The following is a 17133-nucleotide window of genomic DNA, read 5'->3' as shown; positions in this document are numbered from 1 at the left end:
GGGAGGAAGACGCACACAGCCAGTATGTAAAACTGTCATTAACAGAAAGAACGAACAAACACACACACACCACATGCACACTTACATACGCACACATATAGACAAACACATGCGGACACACATCAACACATAGAAATGCACAGACCCAAGCACACACAGACACACACATTTACCATTTCTTCTGTTGGTCATGGCAGCCATTATCGCTTGTCTAAAGAAACAGTGGATAACAAACGCCCCACACACACACACACACACGCACACACATATGCACACACACAAATGGTTGCCAACAGAAAGGGCGGATAACAAATTAAACACACAAACACACTCACACACGTGCACACAAAGTTGTCAATAGAAACCCTGGATGACAAATTCAGAATCAATCCTGGGATCAGTTCCTAGGAGAGTGGGCGGAGACTGGTTTGCATAAATTTGAATAACCAATCAGACTCATCCCCTCCAATAACCAATCACCATTGCTTCCTTGGTTTTTTTAGCGCTTTAATTTCAACCTCTGTATTCTCAAAAACTCAGTGTGTTTAGATTACAATTTGCAGAATTTGTATAATTTGCAACTCATAACACATTCAACACAATATATTGCTGCTATCAAGACCATTACTCCAATTTTTCTTCATTCTCTTTTACTAAATCTAATCATTTAAATGTTCCTTTAATTACTAGGTCAGTGAGTATAAGTTACAGCACCCTCACAAGTCAGAGAACTTGAGCCTTCAAGTGTGTATTCAAGTGTATTTGATCATTTATTGAAATAAAGTGTCATACAGGCCGTGTCTGAACAGCCAATCCAAGCCAAAAACTGCACCACCACTCCATCTGACTGTATATGTGTCTTTATTCCTTTCTCCATCTCCTCTATCTCTCACTCTCTCTCCCAACACCTTCTCTCCCTCGTCCTCCCACTCTGCCTTCTCCACACTGCCTCCATCTCCCCCGCTCCCTTTCTCTCCCCCACTATCCTCACCTCTCCCTGTCTCGTACTTTTTATCCCTTCCTCTCCTTTTCCCCTCGCCTCTCCCTCTCTGTCTCTCACCTGCAGGTCGGAGGTCAGTGTCGGTGTAAGGCTGCGGTAACAGGCCGTCAGTGTGCAGACTGTTTGCCTGGTTGGTACGGCCTCCAGGCCTGGCGTCCGAGGGGCTGTGTCCGCTGTAACTGCAGTGACATCGGTGTTATTGGCACCTCAGGAGGAAGAGATCCCAGCTGTGACCAGGGCACGGGGCAGTGCCAGTGTAAACCCCATGTCACAGGTACTTATACCATCGGGCAAGGGCACATTTCTGGGTTTTATGTGTGTTTGTGTGTGTGTATGTGTGTGTGTTGAGGGGGGTTCAATTGATCACAGGCTCACTTCTCTAACAGCAGCTGTCACTAGAATACACTTCAACCCACACATCATAGATACTATGCTATACCACTGACCTGACAGGTTACTGCCAGAATAAACACTTAAGGACATAAGGAATACAAACGAAATGAAATCAGGATTGTTGTGGTGTGGGGTGTATTTTCCTGACATGGTTTAATCACTCAACCTCTCTCATAGAGCTCCTGACACTGTAATATCTATGCATAGGTGCAGTGAAAGGCTTCTGACAGTCATGGTGGTCTAACATCCTATTAAGTTTTGGCACTTATCTGTACACTGATAAGGAAAAGTACCATCGGCTATTCTGCTGAAGGTTTTGACTTATTTTGAATGGATTTTTTAATGTTATTTATTCACAAGAAAATCAAGCATCTGCATTGCCTTGTGGCAAAATGTGAAGCTTTCCTTAAGATCAACAACAGATAAAAGTAATTTAACAGCAATAACAGCAGTCTGCTTACTTTGGCAAATATTTTGTTGATACCTTGTGCTTTCATTACAACAGTTACTCTGTGTAATTGTCCAGTAATGGCGTCTTAATTAATACACGGGCTCAGCTGCTCAGAGGCGCACACACACAAGCAAAAATGCATGTATGCACACACCCACACAGGCATATGTATACACACACACACACACACACATACACTCACACACACATCCATATCCCAAAGTGTTTTGCCAGCCAAAATAAACAGGCTTTTCTGCTGGCGGTGCTTCCAGCCGTTGTGCTTCTCTTTGTGATAAATGGTTTCACTCTCTCCCCTGTGTGTCTTTGAAGAGCAGGCTCGTATGAAATGCAAAACCAACCATTGCTGCTCAACTCACTCAACGCATCATGGTTATTGCTAAGCCTCACTATCAAGGGTCCGTGGTTGCGCGTGAGAGTGTGGGTGTGTGTATGTGAAGTTGTTTGTGTGTATTAGAGTGCCTGTGTGTGTGTGTGTATGCATATGTTAGTGTGAGAGAAAGAGGGAGTGAGCCTGGGTGTGAGTGTGCGTGCACGTATTTTTGTGTCCATGCCTTATTGTCTGTATGTGTGTGAGTGCGTATACACATGCCTGTGTGTGTGTGTGTGCCTGTGTGCTATCAAGGGCTATGCTGGTGTTTAATTCTCTAATTCATTGCCAAGTTGATTAGAACAAACTGCCGCGGCCCCTCGTATTTTTCACACTTCTTCTTACAAGACCCACTTTCTTTTTTTCTGTCCTTGTTTGTTTGGTTGCTCCCACAGGTATTTTTCAGAAATGAGATTTGATTATGGCAATTTATTACCGCCAAGCTGATACTTTGAGTAGAGCAGTGGCGGGCACGCTTCATAAGGACGGAATTGAAATGCGTGTACACAGACACACACATGCACACACACTCATAACAAGGTGCCAAAGTGCAGTGTGTACATAATAGTGTTTGAAATGGTGATGCATGAGCCTGTTAACCAGCTGGCTACTGATAAAAGGGCTGGGCCATGTTCCGACACACACACACACACACACACACACACACACACACATATACGCATATGGCTCACATGCACACGCGCACACATACACAAATTTACCTCTTTTCTGGTCTGATCTAATATGTAATATCTATACATTTTATTCTGTTCTGTTCTTTTCTGTTGTATTCTAATTATCTTGTATTCTATTCTATTTGATTTGATTCTATTTTGCTCTGTTCTGTTATAATATACTCTTTTCAATTCAAAAATACATTACAAAGCAAATGCAAAACTATTTGGACTGGAATTCAGTGTTTCCATAATAAAATTAAGCCAGTAGATAAAAACAGTTTTTATTTGTTTTTCTGTTCCTTTTCTAGTTTCTACTATTGCATTGTTGGCCCTTACAGGCCGGCAATGGCCTGTGAGTTTAGATCCTAAAGATGAATTATATTGCTATTTTAAGTACTTCATTATTACTTTTTTCTAGTTCTGTGATTTTGTGTAAATTCTATCGTTTTAAAAGAAAATACTCACTGTCTCACACACGACACAGACAGTACAGTATATCACAGCATCGTTAGGGTTGTAACCATCAGTCTGTCAGCCCACATATTTACCACCAGCGCACACACACACGCACAAACACACACACACACACACACACACACACACACAGTGTCTCGGCACTCCTATGAAATATGATCTGTGGAGAGAAATACATTCAAATCTATAAATTCATTAAAGTGGGCAGACCAGGGGTAATGCCAAGTGTCTGCCGCACATTGAGTAGGACACACACACACTCATGTGCACACACACACACACACACACACACACACACACACACATGTACAGGTATGCAAGTACACCCATGAATCTATGCACACATTAACACACACACACACACCCGCCCACATATGAACACACACACACACTCATAAACGGCCGTGGTGACTGCGTTGCCCCCAGGCATCCATTTAGGGACAGATTGCCTGTCATGGAATACGTATGGCATATTCAAATAAGCCCTGCCCGCCACACACTGCATATTATAGTATAACTAGCCTGATAGCCTAGCACTGCTGCTCTAGCCTGCAAACCTCCTATGTTCAATTTTGGTGTTTGTTACAATATAATAATCATAATGATAATAATTATAATTTGAGGAATGATATGCAACAATTGGGGCATACCAGATTCAAACGCTTAGCCAACAAGAACTGATGCTAAATTTAAAATAAATAAATGAATAAAAAAATAAATAAACAGCAATGTCTAATCTCAGTAAGTGGACTTAAACAGACTTAACAGCTCTTCATTGGTTCATTTCCCTTGTTTTGACACGTAGCTTCCATTGGCCTTGAAAATCTTTGTAACTTTGAATTTGAGAAATATTAAGCCTTTATGGTTTTGAATCTGGATGGAAGACGTTGAATGTACTTGAACTGATAGTAAAGTTTAACCTTAACACTTAACTCTTTGATAATCAGCTGCATTGTCTTTAATGTTCTAAGTTTCACAAGCAACTGTGGAACCTGCTAATACTGAATCATTCTATTAAAATAAATGTTCGCAATCAGAAAATAAAGACGTAAGTCCCTAAAAACAGAGTTTTTGGAGATACAAGGTTTTTCTCCTATAGTGACGATAGGAACTCGCCACTTCTCTCTTTTACACCAGATGGTAATTCACTGTTATTTTTATGTTCCTCTATCCATCTTTCCATCCCTCCATCTCTTCTTTTTCTATCCCTCCATTCCTTTCTTGTACTTGTTTAATTTATTTATTTTCTCTCTCAGTGAAATTAAGTGTTTGGCCTTAGGTGAGTGATCCATCATATGTAGAGGGCCTGGCCCTAATGATGGCAGTTTTATACACTCAACTACCATTTCTCTCTCTTACACACGCACACACACACACACACACACACACACACACACACACACACATGCACAAACACGCAAACAGAGAGAGGGTAAACACTAGTTCATGGAGGCCACATTGTGATTATTGCATTAATTCACTGTTTTTCTATTTCTCTCTCTCTCTCTCTCTCTCTCTCTCTCTCTCTCTCTTGCTCTCCCTCACTCACTCTCTCTCTCTCCAGGTCTTTCCTGTGACCGCTGTGAGTTTGGTTATTGGAACCTGTCCCACGCAGACGGCTGTGTCCTGTGTGACTGTGACCCCCTGGGGTCCCTCAGCTCGTTCTGTGAGCCCGAGGGGGGGCAGTGTGAGTGTAAGGCCGGGGTGGGGGGGCAGCGCTGTGACTCCTGCGGCAGGGGGTCGTACGGTTTAAGACTGGAGGGGTCTTGTGCCCCCTGCAACTGCTCAAAAGAAGGAACTGTGGCTGGGACAGAGTGCGATCCTCACACAGGACAGTGTGTGTGTAAGGCAAGTGTATGGAGTGTGTGTGTGTGTGGTTGTGTGTGCAGTTCAATGAATTTTTCCACTTACCCGGTCAGGCCAGTAGATCGAGCTCTACTTGTCCCTAGTGTATTATAACCGGCCCAGCAGCCAAAAATTAAAATAAACAATTTTTCCTCGATTTTAAGTCATTTATTACTATAATGTGTGATAATGACAGTGCATATTATACAGCAGCAGAATGACTGAAAAATAAACAACAAAAAAGTAAATAGAAAAACAATGCTGTTAGCACTTTGTTGAGCCCTTTTAACCAACTGATAGAGGCTTTTCTGTAAATGTAACCAGCAGTAACATGAAAAAAAACAGAAGCCAGATGGGAGATTCATGAGGCTGATAAGTGTCTTCATCCATCCATCTTGTCAATACATGAATAAGACATTATGAGGGTTTATCAGCCATGAACTTAGCCAACATATAGCATAGGTGCTGCCGGCTCTTGTCACGGACATCCAGTGTGTGTTTGCGGTAGTTGTTGGTGTCTTTAAAAATTAGCCATGAGCCTGCTCAAGCCACCTTTCTTGAGAACTGAAAATTGCAGTGGTACAAACAAGCATGGGATTAATTCATCATTTTAAATTCCCAGGAATCTATTTTCTACAACAAAAGAAACAATCTTTTTCGTTTAACTCTTATATAATTTTGAGTAACTGCCATTGTCCAATACACACGAATTTATGAGTTGCTGGAGCCCTGACTAACTCTGAGGTGGCATCTAATCTGACTGGTCAGAAAAAAAAAAACAACAACACAGAGGTGAGAGTGGGCCGGTGGCAGAGCAGACAGGCAAAGATAACAGGCTTATCACTGGGGAATCAACTGGCCCAATTCAACATCTTACGTGCCTCAGGGCTCCTTGTTGAACCCTGGTGTGGTTGTGGTGTTGGAGGTACTTTGCCGCTCCTGTGCATAAACCTCAAATCTAGCATGACACTGCAAGCTAAAATCTTGTTGACCCCATACACAGTAGTTTGAAAATCATTGCTTGTGTGACTCCTTTTAATATTTGAAATAAATTAACTTTCCTCCTTTCTTTCCTCTTTACCTCCTCCCTTATTTTTTCCATCATTCCATCTTTCTCTCCCTCATCCTATCTCTCCTTCTCTTTTCTTCTGTAGGAACACGTGGAAGGCCGTCGCTGTGACTCCTGTCGTCGTGGTTACCACAGCCTGGAGCGTCGTAACTCTCTGGGATGTCTGCCGTGTGTGTGTGACGTCACTGGCACTGCGCCAGAGGGCGTGTGTGATGCGTTGACGGGACAGTGCCCATGCCAAGAGGGGGTGGAGGGGGCGCAGTGTACCCACTGTGCTCACAACTACTACAACAGGAGTTCAGACACCCAGGGTGAGGGTACAGAGAGCTGTCAAGTCAACGTCTAGACTTCTAGTTATAGACTCACATTTTATTATACGATTTTTCAGAAAGTTTCAAAAATTTTGATTGTTGATTTGAAGCAGATTAACATTATTAATGTTGATGTATGCTTAAACCAAGCTTTGGGATCTAACTTTTATGGCACACTCACATAGCTAATGTTAATATACCATGTTAATTGCTGTAATTTCACATGTTGTTTATCTTCATATTTTCTTTTTATCTCTCATTTGTTATATTTTGCATATATACTTAACATGTTCTAGCATTGAAATAGTCTGTTACATATGTTTTTATGACTCTCTTTTGCAATATCCTTATTTATTTGAATTTTCTTTGCTATATCCTGTTACTATTTGCTGCTGCAATGACCCAGTTTCTCCACAGAGATCATTAAAGATTCATCTCATCTTATCTTAAACAGATTCTTGGAGGAAGCACAGGTCATGTCTTCGGCCATGGCTGTACGACTAGGAAAAAACTTGAAGTTCAAATTATTTTCAAATTCTAGTAGTTGGTTTGAATAGAGACCACACTCTCTGCTCAGCTCTGTCTGAGATTCTTCACAGCACTTATTTCCCATTGAAAATAATGAGAAAAGAAGCCGGTTCTGTAAAAGTAGATCCCCAGTGGGCACACAGCCTTACTGCACACATCCAGTGTGTTGTGAAACCACTGTAGAATTCCTCTGAGCTGCTGCCGTGACAGTTTTGGGGGAAATAGCCTGAATCTATTACGATTTTATTTTTATGCTAATGTTGTTTTATGTCCTAGCAGAGGGGGGGTCCCACGGCTGTGTACCGTGTACCTGTGACCCCAGAGGAACAGTGGCGGGGACAGTGTGTGACAGCACTACGGGGCAGTGTGTATGTGTTCCCACACGCCATGAACGAGACTGCAGCAGCTGCCGACCTGGTGAGTGTGTGTGTGTGTGTGTGTGTGTGTGTTTGGATGGATGGACAGATGGCTGGATGAACAAGTGAGTGAATAAGTGAATAAATAAATAAATCATAAGTAAGTGGATGTATGAGCAGCTAAAGATATGTGTATATATATATGAAATAATGAATCACAGATATAAATAAAATCTAAATAAAATGACTAAATGATTCAAGTAAGCAAAGCAGCGAGTGCATGAATGAATGAGTGGCTAAAAGATGATGAATGTGTAATCATGAAAGCCATGAAATGGCCATTGCTCTGAGGAAAATGATGATGAACAATTGGCAGTCCCGCTAAACTTGTAGTGTTTGTTCGTGTGTGTGTTTGTGTGAGTGTGTGTGTGTGTCTCACCTTCTGCCAAATGTCCACTCTGTGATTGTCCTGTCCATTGCCAGGTCTCAAACAGCACCTTAGAGGGGAAAGATTGCATCTCTTCTCTCACTTTGATTTTTGTGTGTGCATGTGCTTGCGCAGCCTGTGTGTGTGTGTGTGTGTGTGTGTATTTGTATTTGTGTTTGTGTGGTCAATCTCAGTGGACTAGAGGTAACAGATGCTCCTTTGTGTCAGTGATGGAGATGGACCATCAGTATAGTCAGGCTTACTGTAACACACAGAATGATCATCCAGACACTGGTATGAATGGATGGATGGAAAAAAAGATGAAGAGAGGGCAAGAAATAATCTCACAAATAACCCAAGATCAAATAAGGCCAAAATTCACTGCTATCATGAGGTAATGTAATGTAATTTTGCCAACACCGCTGAATGTTATTTTTTCATTGTTTGTTTTTTATATCCCACTATGCCATTTGTTTTAATTTTGTCTCATTTGCCAAGCCCCATTCCTGCAAAATGCAGTGTTGCCCATCTTAATTTCCTCAATTGCCAATGTATCATGACAATGTATAAATGCCTTAGAGAATTCCCTGTCCAAGTGGCCAAATGGAATATCTAATTTGTTTACTAGCTGCCAGACCTTGAAAAAATAAACTAAAAATTGATTCAGACCTTAAAACATAGAGTGCTTAATTTAACCTCCCAGACACTTAATGCCTTTGTGTCAAATTTGTTTGCAAAATAAAAGAAAACCAAGCCATTGTGAAAGCCATTTTGTGTCCCTCCTAATAAGCATTAGGGTGTGCCTAATGCTTATTAGGAGGGACACAAAATGGCTGCTACAAAATAGTTCCAGATGGGAGCTGTGAAATGAAGTAAAAAAAAAAATTAAACAATATAATTTTGTAGACCAGGGACTCCATATATAAAAGCAGATGTTTTGAGATCTGTTTTCACAAATCATCACCAGTGCCTCTATTAAATCAATACAGTTGAAGAAGGGAGAAAGGAACAGAAGAAGCAAGGGGAGGAATGAAGGGAGGAAGAAAGAAACAAAGAAAGAAATGAATTCATAGGCAGATGAACAGCTAGACAAATAGCGTGAAAGACAGACAGGCAAACAAATTTGTAGTGTAGAAATATATTTGGCTGCAAGGCCTACGTAAGTTTGCTTTATGTATTGTGTGTCTCTCTCCAGGCTTCTACCTCTCTACGGAGCGGAGTGTGTGTGTCGAGTGCGACTGCCATCCCATCGGAGCGTCGCAGCGTGGCTGCGAGGGCCAGACAGGACAGTGTGTGTGTGCCGACCCCTCAGTGGGAGGGCGACGCTGTGACCAGTGTCGTGAGATGTACTACGGATTTAACCCTGGCCTGGGCAGGTAACACACATGACAACACACACACACACACACACACACACACACACACACACACACATACACAGATGAACGGCGTATATGCCAGTTGTACATCCTGTGAATCACTTTTCCATTAATTGCACCACCTGTACATATTTACACCCACACACAAACACACACACACACTGTGGACCGCTAGTCAAATAGTTTGTGTACCATCTATCTACTGTGTTACCCTGTTGGGAGGGATGTGTGTATGTGCGTGTGCATCTGCGTGTGCGTGTGCGTGTGCGCGTACGCGTGTTCGTGTGGACTAGTAATGCACAGGATGTAAAGACCTACAGCTGGTTTTGTGTGTGTGTGTGTGTGTGTGTGTGTGTGTGTGTGTGTGTGTGTTTGAGCGTGTGTGTGTGTGTGTGTGTGTGTGTGAGAGAGAGAGAGAGATAGCCTGCAGGTAGAGACATAAGCGGTAAAGGTCAAAGCAGCTCTTAACTCATGTAAGTCATATGTCTACCTGCCTGTCTGTAAACTGTCTTTAAATAGAGAGACTGCACCTGCTTGTGTGTGTGTGTGTGGGTGTGTGTGTGTGTGTGTGTGTGTGTGTGCGAACTGACCTTGGCTGATTGCTGCACTCTCCAGTGTTAAAACATTAAGGAGGAGATCTGGCTGTGACTGAGATCTCCTCACAGTGGAGAGAGAGAGAGAGAGAGAGAGAGAGAGAGATGGAGAGAGAAAGAGATGGAGAGAGATAGAAATACATTGAATTAAAGAGCGAGAGTCTAGCATAGACAGAGAGAAAGAAAGGGAAGGATGGAGGAAGAGAGGGAGAAATAAAAAGTTGAGAGAAAAGAAAAAATTAAAGATGGGGAATGTTCTCGCGTCAAAAAATAGAGTCAAAAATAGAATGAAAATGGGGAGGAGGAGCAAAACTACAAACTGATGGAGGAGGAGGGTAGGGGACAGGTGGGGTGAGGACAAGGAACAGAGGGGGAGAATGAGTGATGGAGGATCAGAGACTTATTTTTCCTTGGATTTCGTGTTGATGAAGTTTGAGTTTCTGTAGGTAGCGCTCTTTGTCTGTCTCTGGCTATCACTGCTCATGCTACTACCGAGTTCTATTGGAACAAACCAAGCAAACAAAATGTAAAACACATCACTTCCCGTGCTCATTTTTCCTGGGAAAGATCTATCTGACACTGCAAATGTAACAGCAAATGTAAAACCTTTCATGAACTGGATATAGGTTGAATCACTGGTGATGGAGACATTTATTCATATGAAAATGTCTCAGATTTTTATTTTAATACAGTGGTAATGATGCTAGGTGTATCTTACAAGTGCCTGGATGGCAGGGAGAGAGAGAGCAAGATAAAGAAGAGACTGGGAGAATGAATGACTGAGAGAAAGAGAAATAGACAGTGAGATTGAGATGGAAAGAGAGGGAGAGTGACGGTGTGAGCAGTAAGTCTTGTGACAGACAAGCATCAACCAAACCCACGTCATGCTGGACTTTACAGATTGATAAGCAGAAGGGTGTGCATTAACACGTGTTTGTTTTGTACCTCCTTCTCTCTCTCTGTCTCTCCCTCTCCTTCTCTCTCGCCTCCCTCTCTTTCCCCCTCTCCTTTTCTCCTTCTTTCTTTGTGCAGTAAGGATGACAAATAAAGTCTTCATAGTGATTACAGCTGAATGCTTTCCTCGGGTCCCGAGTCTCTCCATAATAAAGATTTCTTCATCTAAATATTATCAACTCATTTATCCTCCTCCCTGGATCAATAGGACTACCAAGTGCATTTTCTCTCCTTTTTCTTTCTTCACACAAACATCTTTATGCACACACACACACACACACACACACACACACACCAAAACGGGTAGATCCGTGCACATACGCACACATGCATGAAGGCAAGCACACATCTGAATGCAAGTTAACGCTCATGCATACACACACACACATGCACACACACACACGCGTGTGCATGCTTACATTCTCACACACACATACACATACACATGGAGAGCAGGGTCAGAGAAATGCTGACCGCTATTACTCTCATCACAGGGAAATATGTTAATTCTGTTAAGAGGGATTATATGCACAAATGCATACACACAATTTTTTTTATTATGAGGGATTACATATGTAACATTTTAAAACTTAATAGTATGCATATATGGTTATCAGTATCCTGCTGTGTGGTAAAGTCCTCCTACACGCACACACACATACTCCTCTTTTAGCAGATTACATAAATGTTGTACTGAAAAAAAAACTTTTTTATTATCCTCTTATGTCAAACACTCCAACACAAGTCAAAGGCACACTCGTACCAGGAATATGCTTTGCTGTTTCCCTGCTTTTTTTGTCTCATCAATTTCCTGGTATACTCAGGAACAAATGTGCGTACAGATTGTTAAATGCATTACACATGCAGTAAATGTCTGCTCTCACACGTGTGTATGTGTGCACAGATTTCTTTGTTTGTCACTGAGTGAATACACAGGAAACATTTTGACATTGAATAGTTGTTGACACGTTTGTCTGCAGCAATGTTGAGAACCGGTGTAAATATAGAGCTAAAACGAAAGTTGAGACGCCGTCCGTAGTCGTTCACAGCTGTTACCTGCATTGTTTTGTCTAATCGGGACCTAAATATCTTTCTGATATCAGTTCAAAGCAGTTTCCAAAGCTGAATTTTACCATGCCACAGTGTCATATTGTGAAGATTTTGTGCTCGTTTGAGGAGACGTTGAACTTGGCAACCTCCTGCACACTGCGCACCATCAGTTGCTCGCTAGGTACTGTCTATGACATTATTTACATTATTTACAGTCTATCAGTATCCCATCTCACCAAATATTTCTCTCTCTCTCTCTCTCTCACTCTCCCTCTCTCTCTCTCACACACCAACACTCACACACACATATTTTGAGGCTGATAAAAAAAAAGAGAATGGTGTGAGATTGGTGTTTCTATTCTCCTTGAGAATGGAGTGAAGGTCGAGTCACTGTGGCAATGTTGTGTGTGTGTGTGTGCGTGTGTGTGTGACGGCACCAGTTGACAGGACAAATTTGCGGCTCGTTAAGAGGCTGTGGCTTTTCACGCCGCAATAAAGAAGGTGTAGGTGTGTGTGAGAGGAGAGCCAGAGTGTGTGTGTAAGAAAGAAAGAGACAGACATATGCTGTGTGTGTGTGTGTGTGTGTGTGTGTTTGTGAGTAATAAGGTTTACACAGTGTCACTCACTCTGCCGGTGCTAGAGTGCAGTGTGTATGTGAGTGTGAGCCAAACATCTTCCGACGAGCAGAGTGTGTGCGCATGTGTGTGTGAAGGGTGTGAGGTGGCTGGCCGGACGATCACCCACTGCCCTGCCCCAGTGAGGGTAACACCACACTGGTGACCCAGACACACACCCTCATACACACACACACACACACACACACACACACACATGGACACACATACTTTGACAGCTCTATGGGGGAACTGTGAATACAGTTCCTGTGAAGTTAGTTTAGCAGCTAGGGGGTGGTGGGTGAGTGGGGTGGTGGGTAGTGTGCGAGGGTCTCCCTCACAGTGTTAAGGTGAAGACCCGACACCTTTCAGACAGACACACACACACACAGACTCTTTTTTTGTATTTTATTTTATTTCTTCTTCGATACCTTCCAGTCGACACTCAGGGAAAAAAGTCTCTTGTGCCTGGATGTGCCTGAATTTGAATTGGAAAAACCAAATTTGAAAATTAAATTCAATAGTAATCACATTCAGTTTCAATGTTGAAATGATCCTTAGCCACCTAGCTGTAGCTTGCAATGTCATGAATATGCTGTGGGACTGTACAAAGACTGCATCTGTTTAATCATTTCTTCATCACCAAGTTTTTCTCTTGTCCACCTCCACAGATGCCAGCGTTGTACATGTGACCCGGTGGGCAGTGTCAATGGTTCATGCCACCCAGACTCAGGTGTGTGTGTGTGTAGGCCGCTGGTAACCGGAGACCAGTGTGATGTATGTCAACCCGGAGCCAGTCATTTGGACCCTGAGAACCACCTTGGCTGCAGCAAAGGTCGGGGTTAAATTCATTCACGCACGCACACACACGCACACACACACACACACACACACACACACACACACACACACACACACACACACACACACACACACAGTCTGCAGGTGACATGTCTCCCCATGAGATTCATAAGGTCAGCGTTGTTTCAGTTTTTTTTCCCCTGTATGTCTCTGTTTGTCTCTGATTGTCTCTATATCTTTCCTTCTCTCTCTCTCTCTCTCTCTCTCTCTCTCTCTCTCTCTCTCTCTCTCTCTCTCTCTCTCTCTCTGACTCTTCCTGGTTCTCTCTGTCCAGCCCCCTCTCAGCAACCGGTCCCAACAGGTTTCACCCTCAGTTTTTCATCCATCCGTCTCTCCTGGCACCCCCCCGACTCCCCGAACACAAACAGACTCAACTACACACTCATGAGGGACGGACAGTCGGTACACAGCATCCAAAGTCGCTATCCATTTAGTAAGTAAACATGCACAGACAGTTTTGCTGCATACACACAGATTCAATGTTAGAAGTCTTGTCTTTTTCAAATACACGCTCTTTCCTTTCTATCTCTTTCTCACCTTCCCTCTCCCTCCCCCTGTCTCCCTCCCTGCCTCCCATCTTTTCTCCCCACCTTCCTCCTTCCCTCTCTCCCTCTGCCCCTCTCTCCTAAGGCCCTGAGTCATTTGAAGACACCGGTTTGTCTCCCTACACCAACTACTCTTACTGGCTTATAACGGCTAGCGTGGCCGGCCAGACAGAGAGTGCGTCGGTCACTTACCAGACTTTAGCCGCGGCACCCGAAGCAGACCAGCTCCATTTGCGCCTGGTTGGACGACCGGGTCCGAGCAGCGCTAGTTTTAACTGGACCGCACCACGGAACGATACCGGCCCAGTGGAGAGGTAAGGAGGGAGAGAGGAGGAGAGAAAGAGAGGGGGTGAGGGAGGGAGGGTGTAGAGGTAGAGAATAGGTTGTACTGTATGAGGGCTTCAGGCAGCAGTTAACCCAGGACTACAAACAACAGACTTCAGTCAAGGATGAGACAGAGAGATGGACATTTGGGTATAATTAACCAAATCCTCAAAGTGAAAGACAATTTGCAGTGGTTCTGCCTATAGTATATAGAGTGATTTTGACTAATGCTGACTACCAAAGAACGTTGTCACGATGAAGGTAAACAATTCTAAGTTTGTACAGTCTGTTGTTCACAAGAACAGGTCATTGGCTCATCTGCTGACACAAGAGAGTATCGTAAGATGTTAGATAATTTATGGCGTAGCAGTACAGCTTGAGTGTACTGTACATGTGCTGAGAATAGTAAAAATAGCTGACGACAGCGTGTGACCTATTCATGGCTTTGTGAGAGACACAAATTGTTTCAAAACGTGCAGAATTTTTAATCTCTTCAAGGGAGAGAGAGGGAGAGAGAGAGAGAGAGAGAGAGATTATGGACAGGTGAAACTGAGAGAAAGGGACTTAGAAAGCTTCACTTGGGTTGAGTACATGATAAAGTAATGAAAGTAGAAGGGATAGAGGGAGAGATGGAGAAAAGTGGATGGAGGGGGTGAGCAGGGGCAGGAATTATGGATGCAGGAAAAAATTATATATATTATATACGTATATAAGAGTGGGTGGGGAGGAAATATGGAGAGGGGCATGAAGGGACGGAAGGAGAAATTTGTGTCCAAAACAAGTTTCTTCAAAGGGACGATAACTTAAAAGTATGGAAGAAGTGATAGAGGAGAAAAGTATGGATGTAGCTGGGGTTGGAAGTATGGATAGGTGGTATGAAAGAGTAGGTGGCTGAGGGAGGTATGAAAGGAAGGGGTCAGTGAAGTTTGAAGGTAAGGAGAGAGAGAATGTGGGAGGTATTGTTGAGCAGAACCAGCAGGGTTTGAGCCTGGTGGGACGACCAGGAGGACCAACAATAGATTTTAACTGGACCACACGGCAGAACCATAGTGGTCTAGTGGAGAGGTAGGGAGGGAGGGGAAATGGAGGAAAATAGGAATGACTTGAGAGAGTGTCAAGTATTTTTTCCCCCTTGTCTCCCACAGGTTTCTGTTATCCTCCTTAGAGTCTAGTGGAGCAGAACCTGTCATCCACTACAGAGGTTTGTCTACAGAGGCAGTAGCAAGCGGTCTAAAGCCCTTCACCCAATACACCTTCACTCTGGAGGTAGGTGAAGCTAATACACAGCCAGTGTTTTTCATGCCTTCATCACTTTGCAAAATAGAATCATGTCCCTCTACAGGACATGATTCTACCAAAATGATTGAGGAAGTGTACCATTAAAGGAATACAGCAAGTTTTTGGAAGATAGGCCCGTTAGTCAACTTGCCTGTTAAGTAACAAGAACATAGACACCAAAATCATCCATGTGTAGATCGTTCACTGGTCGTGGTCTATGCTAACTCTTTAGCATACATTATGCAGAGTGATAGTATACAACTGCATCAAAAATGTAGTGAAGGGTTTGGAGGCAAATTCAATTGGAATTTGTAATTGCTTCCTTAGCTAGACCCGTTTCCTCCTGTCTGTCTTTTAGGCATATGATTCTGTGAGTTGCTACTGTATGTTTTGTTTTATGTGCTTTTAATGTTTGCTTGTATGTTGTTTGAAATTCTGTGTTGCTGCTACCTTGGCCAGGGCTCCCTCGAAAAAGAGATCTTGTAATCTCAATGGGACTCACCTGGTTAAATAAAGGTTTAATAATTTAATAATAAAAAAAACAACTAGCATCATTAACTCAGTATAGCTGAAATGGCCACGGATTGTTTTTGGAACTATTTTATGTGAGCAAGCGTGTATTCATCTGCTGCACAGTGATTTCTTACTGTAGACTTTAGAGATTGTCATAAGTTTTCATTTTCACTTTTGAGATAATGCTAGTCACTTACTATCACTCAACATACCAAACAATCTACCGGGGACACATGATGATGATTTTGGTGTCTATGTTGTTGTCACATAACAAGTAAGTTGACCAATGAGCCAATCGCCAAAAAAGTGTATTCCTTTAAGAACAATGAAAATTACAACTGGATTTCACTTGCCATTTAGTGTCATGCTTGGCATTGAGCTGCACATGTTCTAGCATTTAAGGCCTACAAAATGATCATGACAAAATCGTAACCTTCCCTACAGGCGTGTTCGACTGGGGGGTGCACGTCTACCCCTCTCCTGTCCGTCCTGACGGCCTCCGCCCCGCCCCAGAACCAACCCCCACCCAGGGTCAATGCTACAGGACCTCATACCCTACACGCTACATGGGAGCCCCCCACCCAGCCAAATGGTAGGACCCCACACATATGCACATACTGTACACATACTGTTCAATGCAAACAAGCATGCACAAACACATAGACACACACCACACTTTCATGCAAATAAGACACGCACATATGTACATTACTTTATTACAAAACATTAAAATTACATTGCATTACAAATACATTAAAATTATTTATGTCCATGTCAGTACAAAAAACAAGATCACAATACAACAATAATGACACTCACATGAATACACACATACACACACACACACACACACACACACACACACGTACACACACACACACACACGCAAATTGTTCACCTAACACAAAACACTTGCCCAGTAGCATGGCCTTTAGACTAGTGTCATTCAAGAAGAACGAGAATCAACCTTCTAACCTCACTAAACACACACACACACACACAACCGAAACACACACACCACCGAAACTGCCTTTGGTAAATCCAGAGAGCTTTGTAATGGCTCTAAGGCTCAGTGTCATACTAAGCCCTGTAACCTGGGTTTC

The 17133-nt window shown here is 42.9% G+C and overlaps 1 protein-coding gene across 1 annotated transcript in view; it reads left to right on the top strand.

Moving 5' to 3' along the window:
* The window catches only part of ush2a (Usher syndrome 2A (autosomal recessive, mild)), a 242629-nt gene that overhangs the window by 49249 nt on the left and 176247 nt on the right, over positions 1-17133 (top strand). The window contains exons 15-24 of the mRNA XM_071921972.2: positions 1067-1274; positions 4948-5231; positions 6383-6608; positions 7416-7553; positions 9115-9295; positions 13181-13344; positions 13645-13803; positions 14001-14229; positions 15385-15505; positions 16475-16622. Coding sequence (XP_071778073.2) covers positions 1067-1274; positions 4948-5231; positions 6383-6608; positions 7416-7553; positions 9115-9295; positions 13181-13344; positions 13645-13803; positions 14001-14229; positions 15385-15505; positions 16475-16622 — 1858 coding nt within the window. The remainder of the gene's footprint in view (positions 1-1066; positions 1275-4947; positions 5232-6382; positions 6609-7415; positions 7554-9114; positions 9296-13180; positions 13345-13644; positions 13804-14000; positions 14230-15384; positions 15506-16474; positions 16623-17133) is intronic.

The sequence above is a fragment of the Centroberyx gerrardi genome, chromosome 1 (genome assembly GCF_048128805.1).
Source record: "Centroberyx gerrardi isolate f3 chromosome 1, fCenGer3.hap1.cur.20231027, whole genome shotgun sequence".
Lineage (NCBI taxonomy): Eukaryota > Metazoa > Chordata > Actinopteri > Beryciformes > Berycidae > Centroberyx > Centroberyx gerrardi.
This window is presented reverse-complemented; position numbering and strand designations above follow the sequence as displayed.